This window comes from Octopus sinensis, linkage group LG10 (genome assembly GCF_006345805.1).
Source record: "Octopus sinensis linkage group LG10, ASM634580v1, whole genome shotgun sequence".
Classification (NCBI taxonomy): Eukaryota; Metazoa; Mollusca; class Cephalopoda; order Octopoda; family Octopodidae; genus Octopus; species Octopus sinensis.
This window is the reverse complement of record NC_043006.1, coordinates 27,095,030-27,111,907: the sequence shown is the minus strand read 5'-3', so window position 1 is coordinate 27,111,907 and position 16,878 is coordinate 27,095,030. Positions and strand designations below refer to the sequence as shown.

The 16,878-nt window shown below is 39.3% G+C and overlaps 1 protein-coding gene across 6 annotated transcripts in view; it reads right to left on the bottom strand.

Annotated features, from left to right (window-relative positions):
* Positions 1-14,291, bottom strand: part of LOC115216805 (breast cancer type 1 susceptibility protein homolog) — a 69,067-nt gene extending 54,776 nt beyond the window's left edge. For 2 of the 6 annotated variants that reach the window (XM_036506410.1, XM_036506412.1), the window contains exons 1-2: positions 13,874-14,286; positions 7,343-7,396 (exon numbers count right to left, since the gene is read on the bottom strand). In XM_036506410.1, the coding sequence (XP_036362303.1) occupies positions 7,343-7,396; positions 13,874-13,938 (119 nt within the window). In that variant the 5' untranslated portion in view covers positions 13,939-14,286. Of the gene's footprint in view, positions 1-7,342; positions 7,397-13,873 lie in introns of all 6 variants that reach the window. The other 4 variants (XM_036506411.1, XM_036506409.1, XM_036506413.1 and 1 more) reach the window with 4 other exon arrangements.
* Positions 14,292-16,878: the final 2,587 nt, after the last annotated feature.

The window sequence follows — 16,878 nt, the reverse complement described above, 5'->3', positions numbered from 1 at the left end:
GGGCATCCAGCTGTAGAAACATTGCCAGATAAGACTGGAGCCTGGTGCAGCCTTCTGGCTTCCCAGATCCCCGGTCGAACCGTCCAACCCATGCTAGCATGGAGAACGGACGTTAAACGATGATGATGATGATATATACATATATAAAGAAGGGTCTTTCTTTATGTTGTTTGTCTTGTTTTCCATTTGTGTCTTTCATTGTTCGAAAAAAATAGTTCATATTCTTTATACTCGTACTTTGTATTTTTTTGTTGTACACGTTTCATGACGTCCTGTGCCCACATATGCATATATGTATAGATGTATGTACATAAACGTATGTGTGGTGTGTGTGTGTGTATATATATATATATATATATATATATATATATAGATATATATATAATATATATATATAATATATTGATCAAAATAAAAATAAAAATAAAAACATGAGGCGAAGGATTCAGCGGTACATATGTTTCGGGCTTTATTAGACAGATTCATAACAAATCATAATGTATGTCTGTGGCCTTCTTCAGCCGCGCACAACAGCTTCCACAAGGACATGTGTTACTTCCGAAATTCTTGTTGGGGATGCAAATCTTCTCGTTCCCGTACGACATAATGCGGCAGCAGCATCGAATTGAATCGTCCATCTCCTTCTTCTCTCAGTGTAGAATGAGAAAACTTGGATGTTGAGGTAATGTAAATAAATAAATACGTATAGAGGTGAAGATGGAGGGGCGAGAGTTCGGGATGAGGGATAAAAATATAAAATAATATAAAATAATATAAATGTAGAGGATAAAGATATAAAGAGTTGTAAGGAGATGTAAAGGGGGTAAAAGAAATATAAAGAAATAAAAAAATGTAAAGGCATAATGTTGTAAAGTAAAAATAGAAATGGAAATAATAGTAAAAGAAGTAAAAGAACCTGATAAAAACATGATAAAGTGTAAAAGAATGTAAAGATAAGGGATGTATAGAGGTCGCGGACCCAGCATGGTGGTCAGGAGATTGATAAAACCTAGTTGTAGAACTGTCAGTAAATTAACGGTTTCGTCGTAAATCAGAGCTGATGAGAGTTTAATCTGGTTCCTTGAATTAAATGGACTTCCAGTACATACATATCATCATGGGTACATACACCCACATACACGCGTACATATACGTCTCCAAGTCTATAAGCAAACCACGCACTCGCGTGTAACACGTACATAAACACACACACGCCCCACACGCACACGCGCACACACACACGCACACAACAAACAGAATATCCGCATATATACCGGACATTACGCGCGTACACGCTCACATGTATATACGCGCGCCCCTCACTACATACGTACACGTATATGCCCACGTCTCTAGGTCTAGGTATAAGATATTAAAGGATGTGTATAGAACGTATGTAAAGAATCCCGTACTCATGTTAATACGCGCACGCACACACGGCTGTGTGTCCGTATGTGCGTGCACATATATATATTCACATACACACACAGAGACACACGCGCCCATGGGTATAGTCATAAGATATCGAAGTATGCATGTACATATACGCGCGCATATGTATGTATGCGCATACACACGTACGCGGACGCTCGGATACTCAAAAGGCGGATCCATAGGTAAGTAAATAAACATATATAGAGGTGTAAAGCGATAAATTAGGGGTAAGAATGAGGGTAAGGGTAAAGATTAGAAATAAAAATACAGTATAAATAAGAAATACAATGTAATAGTTAGAAATGAAATATAAGAATTATAAGGGTTATAAGAGTTAAGGTAAGGGATGAAAATGAAAATGAGAGTAAATGGCAGTAGAATAAACGTAAAAATAAAAGTAAAAATAAAATTAAAAATAAAAATAAATGGAAGTAGGATAAAAGTAAAAATAAAAATGAAAATAAAAATAAAAATAAAATAAAATAAAATAATAAAATATAAAAATAAAAAAATAAGGTAAAAATATAATTTTGTAAAGTTTAACATGAGATGGAGGTGGCCCACATATATATATATATATATATATGTGTATATGTACACACACATACACGTGTGTGCACATACACACGCACACACACACACACACACACACATACACACTCACATATAGGAAAACGGGATGTGCTGGAGCCGACAGGTTGCACCGGGTGGGAGGAAATAGCATGGGGGAGTTGGTATAAGACCTAAGCATTGTAGTATTTGAAAGTATTAATAAGTTTATGTATACAGGATGGTTTGAACTCTGACCTTTTGTTAATAAGATTGTGTTTGTCTTTGAATGTTCAGGAGTTCTACACAGCATAGTTGGCATCCTGCTCTATTATTTAAATAAGGTGCAGCTGATCCGATGATGGACCATCTGAGTTTGAAGCTTATGCATTTGTCTTTTAATTCCCAAATTCTTTTAGAGAGGGAGGTGCTGTTAGCCTTATGTCTATGTCTCAGCGAGGACCGGAACACTACAACCAAGCTCTCTATAGTGCCGGATATAACCAGAGAATATCATATGCAGACCAACCGGGAGCGTCCGTCGACCATAAGACTCCCAATTATAATCGAACTCAGCACTCAACTCACACTACGATAAGTCTAATTCAAACTCCAAACAACGTATAGGAAATAGGCGAACTAATAGAACAGCACACAATAGTAACCCTCCCGACGGGAACAATATAGATCCTATTAGGAGAAATAGAAGGGATAATAGTAGATACGCAAATACATATGGTTCAACATACCTTTCAACTTAGCAGTTAGGGGTAGGTTATGTAAAAGAATATTCTCTATAATTTCCAACTTCCCACCCACCCCAAATATAGAAGTATCTTCTCCAACAAAACTATTAGGATTTCCTACTCTACCCTGCCCAACATGAGCTGCCTCTTAGCTAAACACACTATATTAATATTAGAACAGCTAGATCAAGAGCAAACCATAGCGAACAACAGACCCCCCTCATCTAGACAGTAGGCATTATAACCAGACTGGCAACCATAATACCCAAGCAGCTAGTAATAACACCCCGCCAACACAACAGAGGAAACACTACACCCATCAACAACCAGGAGGATAACAACGCCCCCACTCGTATTGCAACACCTCCGCCTAGGATTAGCAGCACACGACCGAATAATGCAATGCAATGCAACTGCAGATGTGCATCAGAGTGCCCGTTGCAGGGCGCATGCAGGGCGAAAAACGTAATATACTCATGTGAGGTGAGTACTCAATTTAACACACTCACCTATATTGGTTGCTCAACCTCCTGGAAAGATACTACTACAACCACCGGTCCCTCGCTGAGACATAGACATAAGGCTAACAGCACCTCCCTCTCTAAAAGAATTTGGGAATTAAAAGACAAATGCATAAGCTTCAAACTCAGATGGTCCATCATCGGATCAGCTGCACCTTATTTAAATAATAGAGCAGGATGCCAACTATGCTGTGTAGAACTCCTGAACATCTTGAAATTCAAAGACAAACACAATCTTATTAACAAAAGGTCAGCGTTCAAACCATCCTGTATACATAAACTTATTAATACTTTCAAATACTACAATGCTTAGGTCTTATACCAACTCCCCATGCTATTTCCTCCCACCCGGTGCAACCTGTCGGCTCCAGCACATCCCGTTTTCCTATATGTGAGTGTGTATGTGTGTGTGTGTGTGTGTGTGTGCGTATGTATGTGCACCACCGTGTATGTGTGTGTACATATACACATATATATATATATATATATGGTGGGCCACCTCCATCTCATGTTAAACTTTACAAAATTATATTTTTACCTTATTTTTTTATTTTATATTTTATTTTATTTTATTTTATTTTATTTTATTTTTATTTTTATTTTCATTTTTATTTTTACTTTTATCCTACTTCCATTTATTTTTATTTTTAATTTATTTTTACTTTTATTTTTACGTTTATTCTACTGCCATTTACTCTCATTTTCATTTTCATCCCTTACCTTAACTCTTATAACCCTTATAATTCTTATATTTCATTTCTAACTATTACATTGTATTTTCTTATTTATACTGTATTTTTTATTTCTAATCTTTACCCTTACCCTCATTCTTACCCCTAATTTATCGCTTTACACCTCTATATATGTTTATTACTTACCTATGGATCCGCCTTTTGAGTATCCGAGCGTCCGCGTACGTGTGTATGCGCATACATACATATGCGCGGCGTATATGTACATGCATACTTCGATATCTTATGACTAACCCATGGGCGCGTGTGTCTCTGTGTGTGTATGTGATATATATATGTGCACGCACATACGGACACACAGCCGTGTGTGCGTGCGCGTATTAACATGAGTACGGATTCTTTACATACGTTCTTATACACATCCTTAATATCTTATACCTAGACCTAGAGACGTGGGCATATACGTGTACGTATGTAGTGAGGGGCGCGCGTATATACATGTGAGCGTGTACGCGCGTAATGTCCGTCTATATATGCGGATATTCTGTTGTATGTGCGTGTGTGTGCGCGTGTGGCGTGTGGGTGCGTGTGTGTTTATGTACGTGTTACACGCGAGTGCGTGTGTTTGCTTATAGACTTGGAGACGTATATGTACGCGTGTATGTGGGTGTATGTACCCATGATGATATGTATGTACTGGAAGTCCATTTAATTCAAGGAACCAGATTAAACTCTCATCAGCTCTGATTTACGACGAAACCGTTAATTTACTGACAGTTCTACAACTAGGTTTTATCAATCTCCTGACCACCATGCTGGGTCCGCGACCTCTATACATCCCTTATCTTTACATTCTTTTACACTTTTATCATGTTTTTATCAGGTTCTTTTACTTCTTTTACTATTATTTCCATTTCTATTTTTACTTTACAACATTATGCCTTTACATTTATTTATATTTCTTTATATTTCTTTATACCCCCTTTACATCTCCTTACAACTCTTTATATCTTTATCCTCTACATTTTTATATTATTTTATATTATTTTATATTTTTATCCCTCATCCCGAACTCTCGCCCCTCCATCTTCACCTCTATATACGTATTATTTATTTACATTACCTCAACATCCAAGTTTTCTCATTCTACACTGAGAGAAGAAGGAGATGGACGATTCAATCGATGCTGCTGCCGCATTATGTCGTACGGGAACGAGAAGATTTGCATCCCCAACCAAGAATTTCGGAAGTAACACATGTCCTTGTGGAAGCTGTTGTGCGCGGCTGAAGAAGGCCACAGACATACATTATGATTTGTTATGAATCTGTCTAATAAAGGCCCGAAACATATGTACCGCTGAATCCTTCGCCTCATGTTTTTATTTTTATTTTTATTTTGATCAATTTACTCCACCACCTACACCACCAAACGGTATACACAGGTGCTTATAATTATCAAGTACTCACCCCGAATTTCTACACTCAACTATATATATATATATATATATATATATATATAATATATTAAATTAGAGATAAAACCACTATTAGGCAAATCAAACAGTGAAAATCATAAGCCAATACATAAGCCAATAAAATTAATTAAAAAATATATAAAAAATATAAAATATAAAAATCCAATTAAAATATTTAAATTAAAGTTAAAATTTTTAAAAATTATTTAAATTAATAATTTAAACTTATAAATTACAAATATATATATTTTTTTATATTTTATTTAATTATTTATTTTTTTATTTTATTTTTTTTTTTATATTTTCATATTTATTTATTTATTTTTTTTTATAAACTATCAAAAAGTATTAGAAGTTTAATAAGATTATATGATTGAATGCTATGCATCCTCTTCCAAGTAAGTTTTATCTTAACAATTCTGATGCGCACTCTATATGATCTTTTTACTCTTTCGTTTTTCTTTCTTTCTCTCTCTTATTCTTTTACTTCCTCTTCTCCCACTATTCTTGCCTATTACTGTCACTCCTCCTTCCTTGCTCACATGGTATAAGTATGTACATATATATATGTATAAATGTATATATATTTGCAATCTGATTGCAAAAGGGTTAATGACTTACAAATGTCTCTACTCATGTAAACACTATATATATATGTATATATATGTATTAGGTTATTAGTATCATAATGCCTAAATGAAATATATATATGTCACTTAGGCATTGCAATACTAATAACCTGGTGTAGAACTCAATATATGTATGCCTCTAAACAAAGCATTAGTCAAGTACAGGGCAGCAATAAGAAAAGAGATGACAGAGGAATAAATGATTATCTTATGCACTTCATTTAGCTCTCAACTATAAGTCCACCACATCTTAGAGTGGAAACAGCCGTAAGCTAATGAAGTTCATAAGATATGCATTTATTCCTTTGTCCTCTTTTTCTTATATACACACATTGAATGACATATAACCTTAATAATAACCACTAAACACCATTGTTTCTTTTATAGCACCCAAGAGTAGAATTAAGTTTTTTGTGTGCCGGTAGCACATAAAAAAAGCACCAACCGATCGTGGCCGATGCCAGACTCTTCTGGCACCTGTGCAGGTGGCACGTAAAAAGCACCCACTACACTCGCGGAGTGGTTGACGTTAGGAAGGGCATCCAGCTGTAGAAACACTGCCAGATCAGACTGGAGCCTGGGGCAGCCCCTGGCTCCCCAGACCCCGGTCGAACCGTCCAACCCGTGCTAGCGCGAAAAACGGACGTTAAACGATGATGATGATGATGATGATATATTACTTATATTATTATATGATTGAACGCCACGCATCTTCTTCCAAGTAAGTTTTATACATACATATATATATCATCATCATCATTGTTTAACGTCTGTTTTCCATGCTAGCATGGGTTGGACAGTTCGACCGGGGTCTGGGAAGCCAGGAGGCTGCACCAAGCTCTAGTCTGATCTGGCAGTGTTTCTACAGCTGGATGCCCTTCCTAAAGCCAACCACTCCATGAGTGTAGTGGATGCTTTTTACGTGCCACCGGCACAGTTGTCAGGGGAGGCTGGCAACATCCACGATTGGTTTGTGCTTTTTACGTGTCACAAGCACGGAAGCCAGTCAAGGCGGCGCTGGCATTGGCCACGTTCGGATGGTGCTTTTTACATGCCACCGGCACAGGTATCACAACTACAATTTCCATTTGATTTTTGATGTCGATGTTGATGTACTTGACGCAATAGGTCTCCTCAAGCACAGCAGGTCACCCATGATATATATATATATATATATATATATAATATATATATATATATATATGACAAGGATACAGCAAATAAATTCTTTATTAAAGATATATTCAGATTTTATATGAGTGTCAAGAAATGATCATTAAAAGGCATAATACTTACTTGCAGAAGTGATGATTACATGTTGTAGAAACTGGGTTGGTCATTAAATCCAAACTAAAATCAAAACAAAAACAACAGCAATGAGCCTTTAAATGAGACTTAGATTAAATGAGAAAACTTTGTTTTTTTAATGCATAGATATACATTACATTTAAATGAAGGACATCATTATAAAAAGAGAACTGATAGTATTAAGGTTCTCTTTAAGCAAACATCTTACTACACAGTGCAGGTGTGACTGTATGTTAAGAAGTTTGCTGCACAACCACAGGGTTCTGGGTTCAGTTCCAATCTGTGGCACCTTGGGCAAGTGTCTTCTAGTATTGCCTCAGACCAACCAAAGCCTTGTGAGTGGATTTGGTAGATGGAAACTGAAAGAAACTGATAAGAGAGATAGTGTGTGTGTGTGAGAGAGAGTGAAAGAGAGAATATGTATGTGTGCATGCTTGTGTGTGTGAATGTATCTTACTGTCTCTGACATCATGTAATAGTTGTAAGCAATAGCAATAAATTTGGGAAAAAAATGCTCCTTTATCCATATATATATATATATATAAATTAATGAAAAATCAGTGCATATTATACATGACTGATGTTCTGTAGACAGTGTGACAAAATTATGTACACAATGTATCAGCATCATCATCATTGTTTTAACATTCATTTTTCTATGCTTGCATAGGTCAGATGAAATTAAATCAGAGATATTTTCTAGAACTGGACATCCTACCAGCACCAAATCTCACCTGTTTCCAAGGTAATTCCTCTAGTTCCTCAAACATGAACATCACAATGGACGTTCATGATTTCACAGAAGATTGCAAACAAATTTGTTTATGAGACAAGGGGACATGAACACACACATACATCACGTTTCTTTCAGTTTCAATCAAACAAGTCCACTCACAAGGCTTTGGTCAGCATGCCCAAGGTGTCATGTTGTGAGACTGAACATGAGCAACATTCTTAACCACACCACCATGACTGCACCTAAGAGTTAGTTCCAATGCCAGGGATTAAACCCAGGCCACCTTGGTGAGAGTCAGGAATCCTAAGTATTTAACAATAACATTATTTTGATAACTAACATTTTATTGTGCCAGGGAGAAGCACCACTGATGCTATATTTCTGGTAAGACAGCTGCAGGAGAAATACATAGCCAAAGATAAACCTCTGCACTTGGCCTTTATTGAGTTGGAGAAAGCCTTTCACCAGATCCCTTATCTGGTGATCAATGTGGAAACTAGGGATAGACAAGTGGTTGGTGAGAGCTGTACAAGCTATGTACAGGGATGCTACAAGTAAGGTGAAGGCTGGCAATGAGTACAGCAAAGAATTCCCAGTACAAGTAGGGGTTCACCAAGAATCGATGCTCACACCTCTCTTTGTTCATCATAGTCCACCAGGCAATAACAGGAATTTATGACAAGTTACCCCTGGGAGCTCCTCTATTCTGATGACTTTGCTCTTATAGCTCAATCACTACCAGAACTAGAAGTTCCAAGTATGGAAGCAAGGTCTAAAATCGAAGGGCCTTAGAGTTAATCTAGCAAAAAAACCAAAGTCTTAATAAGTAGGAAGGCAGACAAATCTTGATCTGCTTGATCTGTAGAAAAGACATAGGTAGAAACTCCATAAGATGCGAGCTTTGGACACATAATAGGTGTGGCAAGGTTAACAGGGAAACTAGCTTTTGAATGTGGAAGATGCACAGGTACAATAAACGCTGAAAATGTACAGAAAATAGATTCCATCAACTGCCAGGGGTGCAAGCTAAAAGTAGCTTATAGCTTCTGTTATCTAGATGACCAAGTAAGTAGTGGAGGTGGATGCTCCAAGAGCGTAGCTATGAGGATAAGATTAGGCTTGGCAAAGTTCAGAGAGCTCCTACTTTTGCTGGCAACAAAGGGACTCTTTCTCAGAGTGAAAGACATTATATGATGCCTGTGTGTGAACAGCCATGCTACATGGCAGTAAAACACAGGCTGTGACAGTCAAGGACATGTGTGGGCTTGAAAGAAATGAAGCCAGTATGCTTCGACAGAGTGTAAGCAACTTGAGAGAAAAGTTAGGCATAAGAGGAATCAGATGTGGTGTGCAAGAGTATGCACTGGTATGGTCACGTGATACATATGGACAAGGACTGCTGTGTAAAGAAGTGCCGATCTCTAACTACGGAGGAAACCTGTGGTAGAGGTAGACCTAGGAAAACATGGCACAAAGTGGTGAAGCATGATCTTTGAACTTTGAGCCTCACAGAGGCAATGACTAGTGACCGAGACTTTTGGCGATATACTGTACTTGAGAAGACTCATCAAGCCAAGTGAAACTGTAGTCATAGCTGATGTTGGTGTCGCGTAACTGGCACCCATCCCGGTGGCTTGTAAAGAGCACCATTCAAGAATTGGGTCTCACGAAGGCAAAGTGGCTGAGTTCCATTCAAGCATTCAGCTTCATAAAGGTAAAGTGGCTGAGTTCCTTTTGAGTGTTGGGCCTCACAGAGGTAATGACCAGGGCATTATGTCATGCTTGAGACAAAGACCCATCAAGCCAAGTTCCTTTCAAGTGTTGGACCTCACAGAGGCAAAATGGCTGAGTTCCTTTCGAGTGTTGGGCCTCACGGAGGAAATGACCAGGGCATTACGTCATGCTTGAGACAAAGACCCATCAAGCTGAGGAAAATCGCAGTCGTGGTAGATACCAGTGTCATGCAAATGGTACTCAAGTCAGTGGCATGTAAAAGCACCCATTACACTCTCAGAGTGGTTGGCATTAGGAAGGGCACCCAGTTGTAGAAAACCATGCCAAATCAGAATGGAGTCTGGTGCAGCCTTCTGGCTTACCAGCCTTGGTCAAACCATCCAACCCATGCCAGCATGGACAACGGACGTTAAATGATGATGATTAAATTCTTTAGCACATTGGTTGCTAAATGTTTCTTTGATGCAATGTGCATACAGCTCAGGCATGAGTTATTGTCCCAAGACTTTATTCCCACAATTATAGATGCATATTATATACAAATACAGTGGGGACCAGAAGGATTAACTGTAGTTTGGCAGGCAGGAAAGCTTGAGGGCTGTATGATGGACAAAGGCATTCTTTGTACACCAGACAGTGGTTTTACAAAAGTTGTGCTGCCACCCAGTTTTCGTGAGTGGGTAGGCTCCTCCAGGCATTATAGGCTTTGTTTTTTTATATTGAAACAGTTACAAGGCAGTTATGAGTAAACACTTTGAGGGACTGGATATGAGTAATCACCCTGTGCGAGGAATGTGAAGGAACTTAGGTCAGAAATGAAGCCTATGTGATGCCAGGGATAATTAGTATAAACTGATAGAGCTCTGGTCCTCAGCCCCCTCTTACTCATCATAGACCTCCAGACAATAACAGAGGAATTCAAGACAGGTTGCCCCTGGGAGCTCCTCTATGCTGATGACCTTGTTCTAATAGCCGAATAACTGCCAGAACTAGAGACGAAGTTTAGGGTGTGGAAGCAAGGTCTAGAATCTAAGGGCCTTAGGGCTCACCTAGCAAAAACCAAACTCTTAATAAGTAGAAAAACTGACAAATCACAATTCAGGTAGATGGCCCTGCTAGATCTGTAGAAAAGGCGTGACATGGTGTAAGCTATGGACACATAAAGGGTGCAGCAATATCAAAGGAAGGTTAACCAGGAAGATAGTTTTTGTGTGTGGCAGATGCACAGGGGCAATAAACACTGAAGATGTACAGTAAACAGATTCCATCACATGCCAGGGGAAAAACTAGAAGTAGTTGGTAGCTTCCGCCACCTTGGCAACCAAGTCTGTAGTGGGAGTGGTTGCTCTGAGAGTGTAGCGGCTAGAATAAGAATAGGCTGGGCAGAGTTCAGGGAGCTCCTATTTCTGCTAGCAACTAATAGCCTCTCACTCTGGATAAAAGGTAGACTGTATGATGCATGTGTGCAAACTTCCACGCTATGTGGCAATAAAACATGGGCCATGACTGCTGAGGGCATGCATAGGCTTGAAAGAAATGAACCTAATGTAATCCACTGAATGTGTAATGTCAGTGTGGCTACATGACAGAGTGTGAGTGCCCTGAGAGAAAAGTTGGACATAAGAAGCATCAAATGTAGTGTGCAAGAGAGACAACTGTCCTGGTATGGTCATGAGAAAATGCCACACCCTAACTGTGGAAGTAACCGGTGGAAAAGGTAGACCCAGGAAGACATGGGATGAGGTGGTGAAGCAAGACCTTCAAACATTGGACTTCACAGAGGCAATGACAGGAGATCAAGACCTGTGATCCAGCTTTCTGTTCTGCAACATTAAATTCTCTGAAAAATCTCTTCATAGATTATATAAACTACAAAAATAGAAGTCAAAATGGGAAAGACCCAGTAGGAGTGTTTTCAATCATAGATTTGTTCCGCCAAGGGTAACCTGGGACTAAATAATCAAAATTTATTGTCCATAAGCAAGTTATAGTGAAAAAAACTTGTCTGTAGTTATTTTATCTGTTATTTACTCCATGTATGAAACACACGCAGCCATCCTAACATGCTGGGAATAGTAAATATAAATGAACTATTACACTTTTGAAAAATAGTATTTTTAATAAGAATCATCAAATTTCATCATCTACACATTTCAAAATAGATTTCTACAAAATTTCATTAAATATATGCATTTACTTTTTAAAGAAAGCTACAAGGAAACAAAAAGTCCAAGCAAATCTATATATGAGCAAGCAATAAACACTTATTTTCAATTCCAATATGTTTGAATTAAGTATGTAAGTCTTAGGATAATCGTCACTTATATGCTGTCTCCTACCTGCCTATTCTGCTGCAACTGCAATGACCTCCTGCAGTTGCTTGGATTCATGTTATTTCTACCAACTTGTCTCTAATCCCCCATATTGTGTCCAACTCCATCAGACCTTACACTAACCACTATACTCAGTGCTTCTTTCCCAAAACATCGCACTCCAGAATTCACTTGCTGCTCAAGCCTTTCCTGCAGATGCTGACTTCAAATGGCTCAAGAGCAAAACTAATGGCATTGGCTTCACTGGTTTGAATGGCATTCCTATAGAAGTGTGTGTCCCACGACTTTTTTCCTCTTAACTTTCAGAAAAAGGAATACTTTTTTGGGAAATTTTCAACAAATCCCTTGCTGTGAATTCCAAATATATAGGAATTTGTTGGAAACATTTTTCCAAGGGGTGGGAAGAGGAGTTTCAAAAAATTCACACAACCCAATTATTTTTCCTCATAACTTTGAGGAAAATGGGTGTCTTTAATGAAATTTTATACAAATACATTACAAAAGAATTTGTTGGGAAAACATTTTTCTCGAGGGTAGGGAAAGGAGTTTTAGAAAATTCATGTATTGGCTTTGTTTTCCCACAACTGGTAAAAATTAGGTATTTCTATGAAAATTTCTGCAGATACTAGTCAGATGGTGATGATTAAGATTATATCAGAATTTGTTGAGAAAAAATTGGGGGGGGGGAGCAGGTATTTCACACACTTTTACTGTTTCCTCATATGTATTTGCTTCCCAACCACATGGTTCTGGGTTCAGTACCACTGCATAGTACTTCGGCAAGTCTCTTATTACAGCCCCAACCCCACCCACTCAGTTTTCTACAGGCAAAATGCATTTCCCACACATTGAGGTCAATTAAGACGATTGTAATGAAAAAAATACACAGGAGACAGGATCGGAAAGGGGAATTTCCGAGGAATTTCTCTAGCCCCACCCCCTCCGTTTTCCGCGGAAAGAATGCATTTCCGACAGCTTACGAGGTCAACTAAGACGATTGCACACACACACACAAAAGAACGGGGGAGAAAATTATTTAAAACTGAAATCGATTCTGGTGTGAAACTATAAAGTGACCCTCCACTCTTCAACACTTGCACTAAGAATAAACTCAAGGTGAACTTACTACTTGCTCTTATAGCAAGTTGATGCAGATAATTGAAAAGGTTGCAGGACACAACGAAAATTTTAGAAAAATAAAGAAGGAAACAAGTGGAAATTATACCGCTGAGTGGGTTAAATTATAAGGCACTAGAAGAGAATGACTCTCCCCAGACACACCAATATATATATATATAATATATATATATATATATATATATATATATTATATATATATATATATATATATATATATATATATATATATATACACACACACAAGGATAAACATATTAAAAGGGGTCCGTGAGAAAAGTCATTTAAATAAAAGGGTTGGGAACAACTGAACTAAGAGGAACAGGAGGATAGAAGTTCGCTGAAGATGTCACAGATGCGTGACGAAAGATTTCCAGACAATGAACATGTAATATAAACAATAATAAACGAATGAAGAACAATATATAGTGCTAGTGTTTATTTGGGAAAAAAGACCGTCCTCAAATATGATATTATATATATATATGGTCAAACTAAAGCGTTAAACCCTTTAGTTTAACCATATATATATATATATGTGCATGTCTGTAAATATACTTGTGTGTAAAGGTGGCTCACCAAATTGGACAGTCCATATTCTTCTTCATACTGTTTAGAATTTTCTGAATCTTTTGCTGGCTCATTGCGGAAGGGTAAAATGTGAATGTCGCAAAGAAGTTTCAATTTTTTTTTTCTTAGAGCAGCTAGAAACTAAATCAAATTAAGTTATTTTCAAATTAAATCTATAATAATATTGTCTACATAGAATCTTCGAGTTCTTTGAAATAAGAAACTTTTCAAACTACAAAACATTGTAATTCCCGCCGAATTATGTAACTCTTGCGTGTGATGAGAGTAGCCTCCCTTGATCATTCTTGCCTAGTTTCGTTTCACCTGAATTGCAGCAGTCTTAAAATATTCACGTAGCCTGTCGGCGTAACAAGACGCGACCTACATACAGATGCGTCTTTCCAGTTTTATATCGTGTCTCTACCTAACTGCGCACTGCTGCGATAAATTGTATGTGGTGCAGTGCGACCATCTGGACATGTTGCATTCTCTCTATTGTCCAGTCTATTTTTATCCCCCTGCAGGATCTAATTTGATCATTTTCAAGTTTCAGAAATAAGGTCTAAAATGGGGTAAAATGAATGCCTAATTTCAATAATTTCTTCTCTTAAACTACACGGTGAGTGAATATATCACGAAGTGGACACTCCAGCAGATCATGAAGAAGATATAAATATTTTATGTTGAGTTTTATATATATCATCATCATCATCGTTTAACGTCCGTTTTCCTCGCTAGCACGGGTTGGACGGTTCGACCGGGGTCTGGGAAGCCAGGGGCTGCACCAGGCTCCAGTCTGATCTGCCAGTGTTTCTACGGCTGGATGCCCTTCCTAACGCCAACCACTCCGCGAGTGTAGTGGGTGCTTTTTACGTGCCACCGGCACAGGCGCCAGGGGAGTCTAGTATCGGCCACGATCGGTTGGTGCTTTTAACGTGCCACCGGCACGGAAGCCAGCCAAGGCGGCGCTGGCATCGACCACGTTCAAATGGTGCTTTTTATGTGCCACCGGCCCAGAAGCCAGTCGAGGCGGCACTGGCAACGGCCACGTTCGGATGGTGCTTTTTATGTGCCACCGGCACAGGTATCACAACTACTATTTCCATTGATATTTATTTCGATGTTCATGTACTTGACTCAACAGGTCTCCTCAAGCACAGCGGGATGTTCTGGGATCCAAGGTACTTTGAATGGGCAGGGGCTATGCGGAACTGGTACAGGAAGCAGCCCGGGTCTTTGCAGTCACAGCATATCTCCAGAGATCTCGGTCCTTCGCCATTGCCTCAGTGAGGCCCAACGCTCTGAGGTCATGCTTGACTACCTCATCCCATGTCTTCCTGGGTCTACCTCTCCCCCTGATTCCTTCAACTGTTTGGGAGCGGCACTTCACACATCTCTCCTCATCCATCTGCAGTACATGACCATACCATCGCAAGCGTCGGTCTTGCACACCACATTTGATGCTTCTTATGTCCAGCATTTCTCTCAGAGTGCTTATACTCTGTCGTGCGTGCACACTGACATTACACATCCAGCGGATCATGCTAGCTTCATTTTTTTCAAGTCTACACATGTCCTCTGCAGTCACAGCCCATGTTTCACTACCGTGAAGCATGGCAGTTCGCACACATGCATCATACAATCTACCCTTCACTCTGAGTGAGAGACCCTTTGTCGCCAGTAGGGGTAGGAGCTTTCTAAACTTTGCCCAGGCTATTCGTATTCTAGTGGTGACACTCTCTGAGCATCCACCTCCACTACTAACTTGGTCACCCAGGTAGCAGAAACTAGTGACTACTTATAGTTTCTCCTCCTGGAGTGTGATGGAATCTGTTTTCTGAGTATTTGTGGTGTCTATTGTCCCTGTGCATCTGCCGCACATGAAAGTTATCTTATCAGTTAATTTCCCTTTGATGTTGCTGCACCTCTTATGCGTCCATAGCTTACACTGGGTGCATCTTATGGAGTTTCTACCTACGTCTTTCCTACAGATCAAGCAGGGCCACCTGCCCTTTGGGGTGTGTGCTGAGTTCGCCTTTCTGCTTACTATAACTTTGGTCTTTGCTACATTTACTCTAAGGCCCTTTGATTCTAACCCTTGCTTCCACACCCGAAATTTCTTTTCTAGTTCCGGTAATGATTCTGCTATGAGGGCCAGGTCATCAGCATAGAGGAGCTCCCAGGGGCAACCTGTTTTGAATTCCTCTATTATTGCCTGGAGGACTATGAGGAATAAAAGGGGACTGAGGGCTGAACCTTGGTCTACACCTACTTCTACCCGGAATTCTTCACTATATTCGTTGCCAATCCTCACCTTGCTGACAGCCTCTCTGTATAAGGCCTGTACAGCCCTTATTAGCCATTCGTCAATCTCCAGTTTCCGCATCGACCACCAGATAAGGGATCGGGGGACCCTGTCAAAGGCTTTCTCCAAGTCCACAAAAGCTATGTAGAGGGGTTTATCTTTAGCTAGGTACTTCTCCTGCAGTTGTCGGACCAGGAATATAGCATCAGTGGTGCTTCTACCCGGCACAAAACCGAACTCATCTAAGCAAATTCTCTACCTAATGAGATGGGTTATGACCCTCTGTGTGACCTTCATCACCTGATCCAACAGTTTAATACCCCTGTAGTTATTTCTGTCTAGAGCATCACCCTTACCCTTGTAGCAGTTGACTTGGTGCTGCTACACCAGTCATTGGGTATGACTCCATTATGAACTACCTGGTTTACAATGCGGGTGACTAGGCCATAGCCCACATAACCAGCTGTTTTAAGCATCTCAGCCGTGATTCCTGATGGGCCGGGGGCTTTACCTGGTTTCATACCCTTAATTGCCTTAACTACAAGGGAGCTGTCTATTCGGATAGCTTGTCCCTCTACTGGGTCAACATTTGGCAGGCTCTCCTCCTCCCATTCATTCTCCACATTCAGCAGTCTTTCATAATGGCTTCTCCAAGCCTCTTTCTTTTCACCAACATTAAAAGCAAGTGCCCCATCATCCATGCGAACAC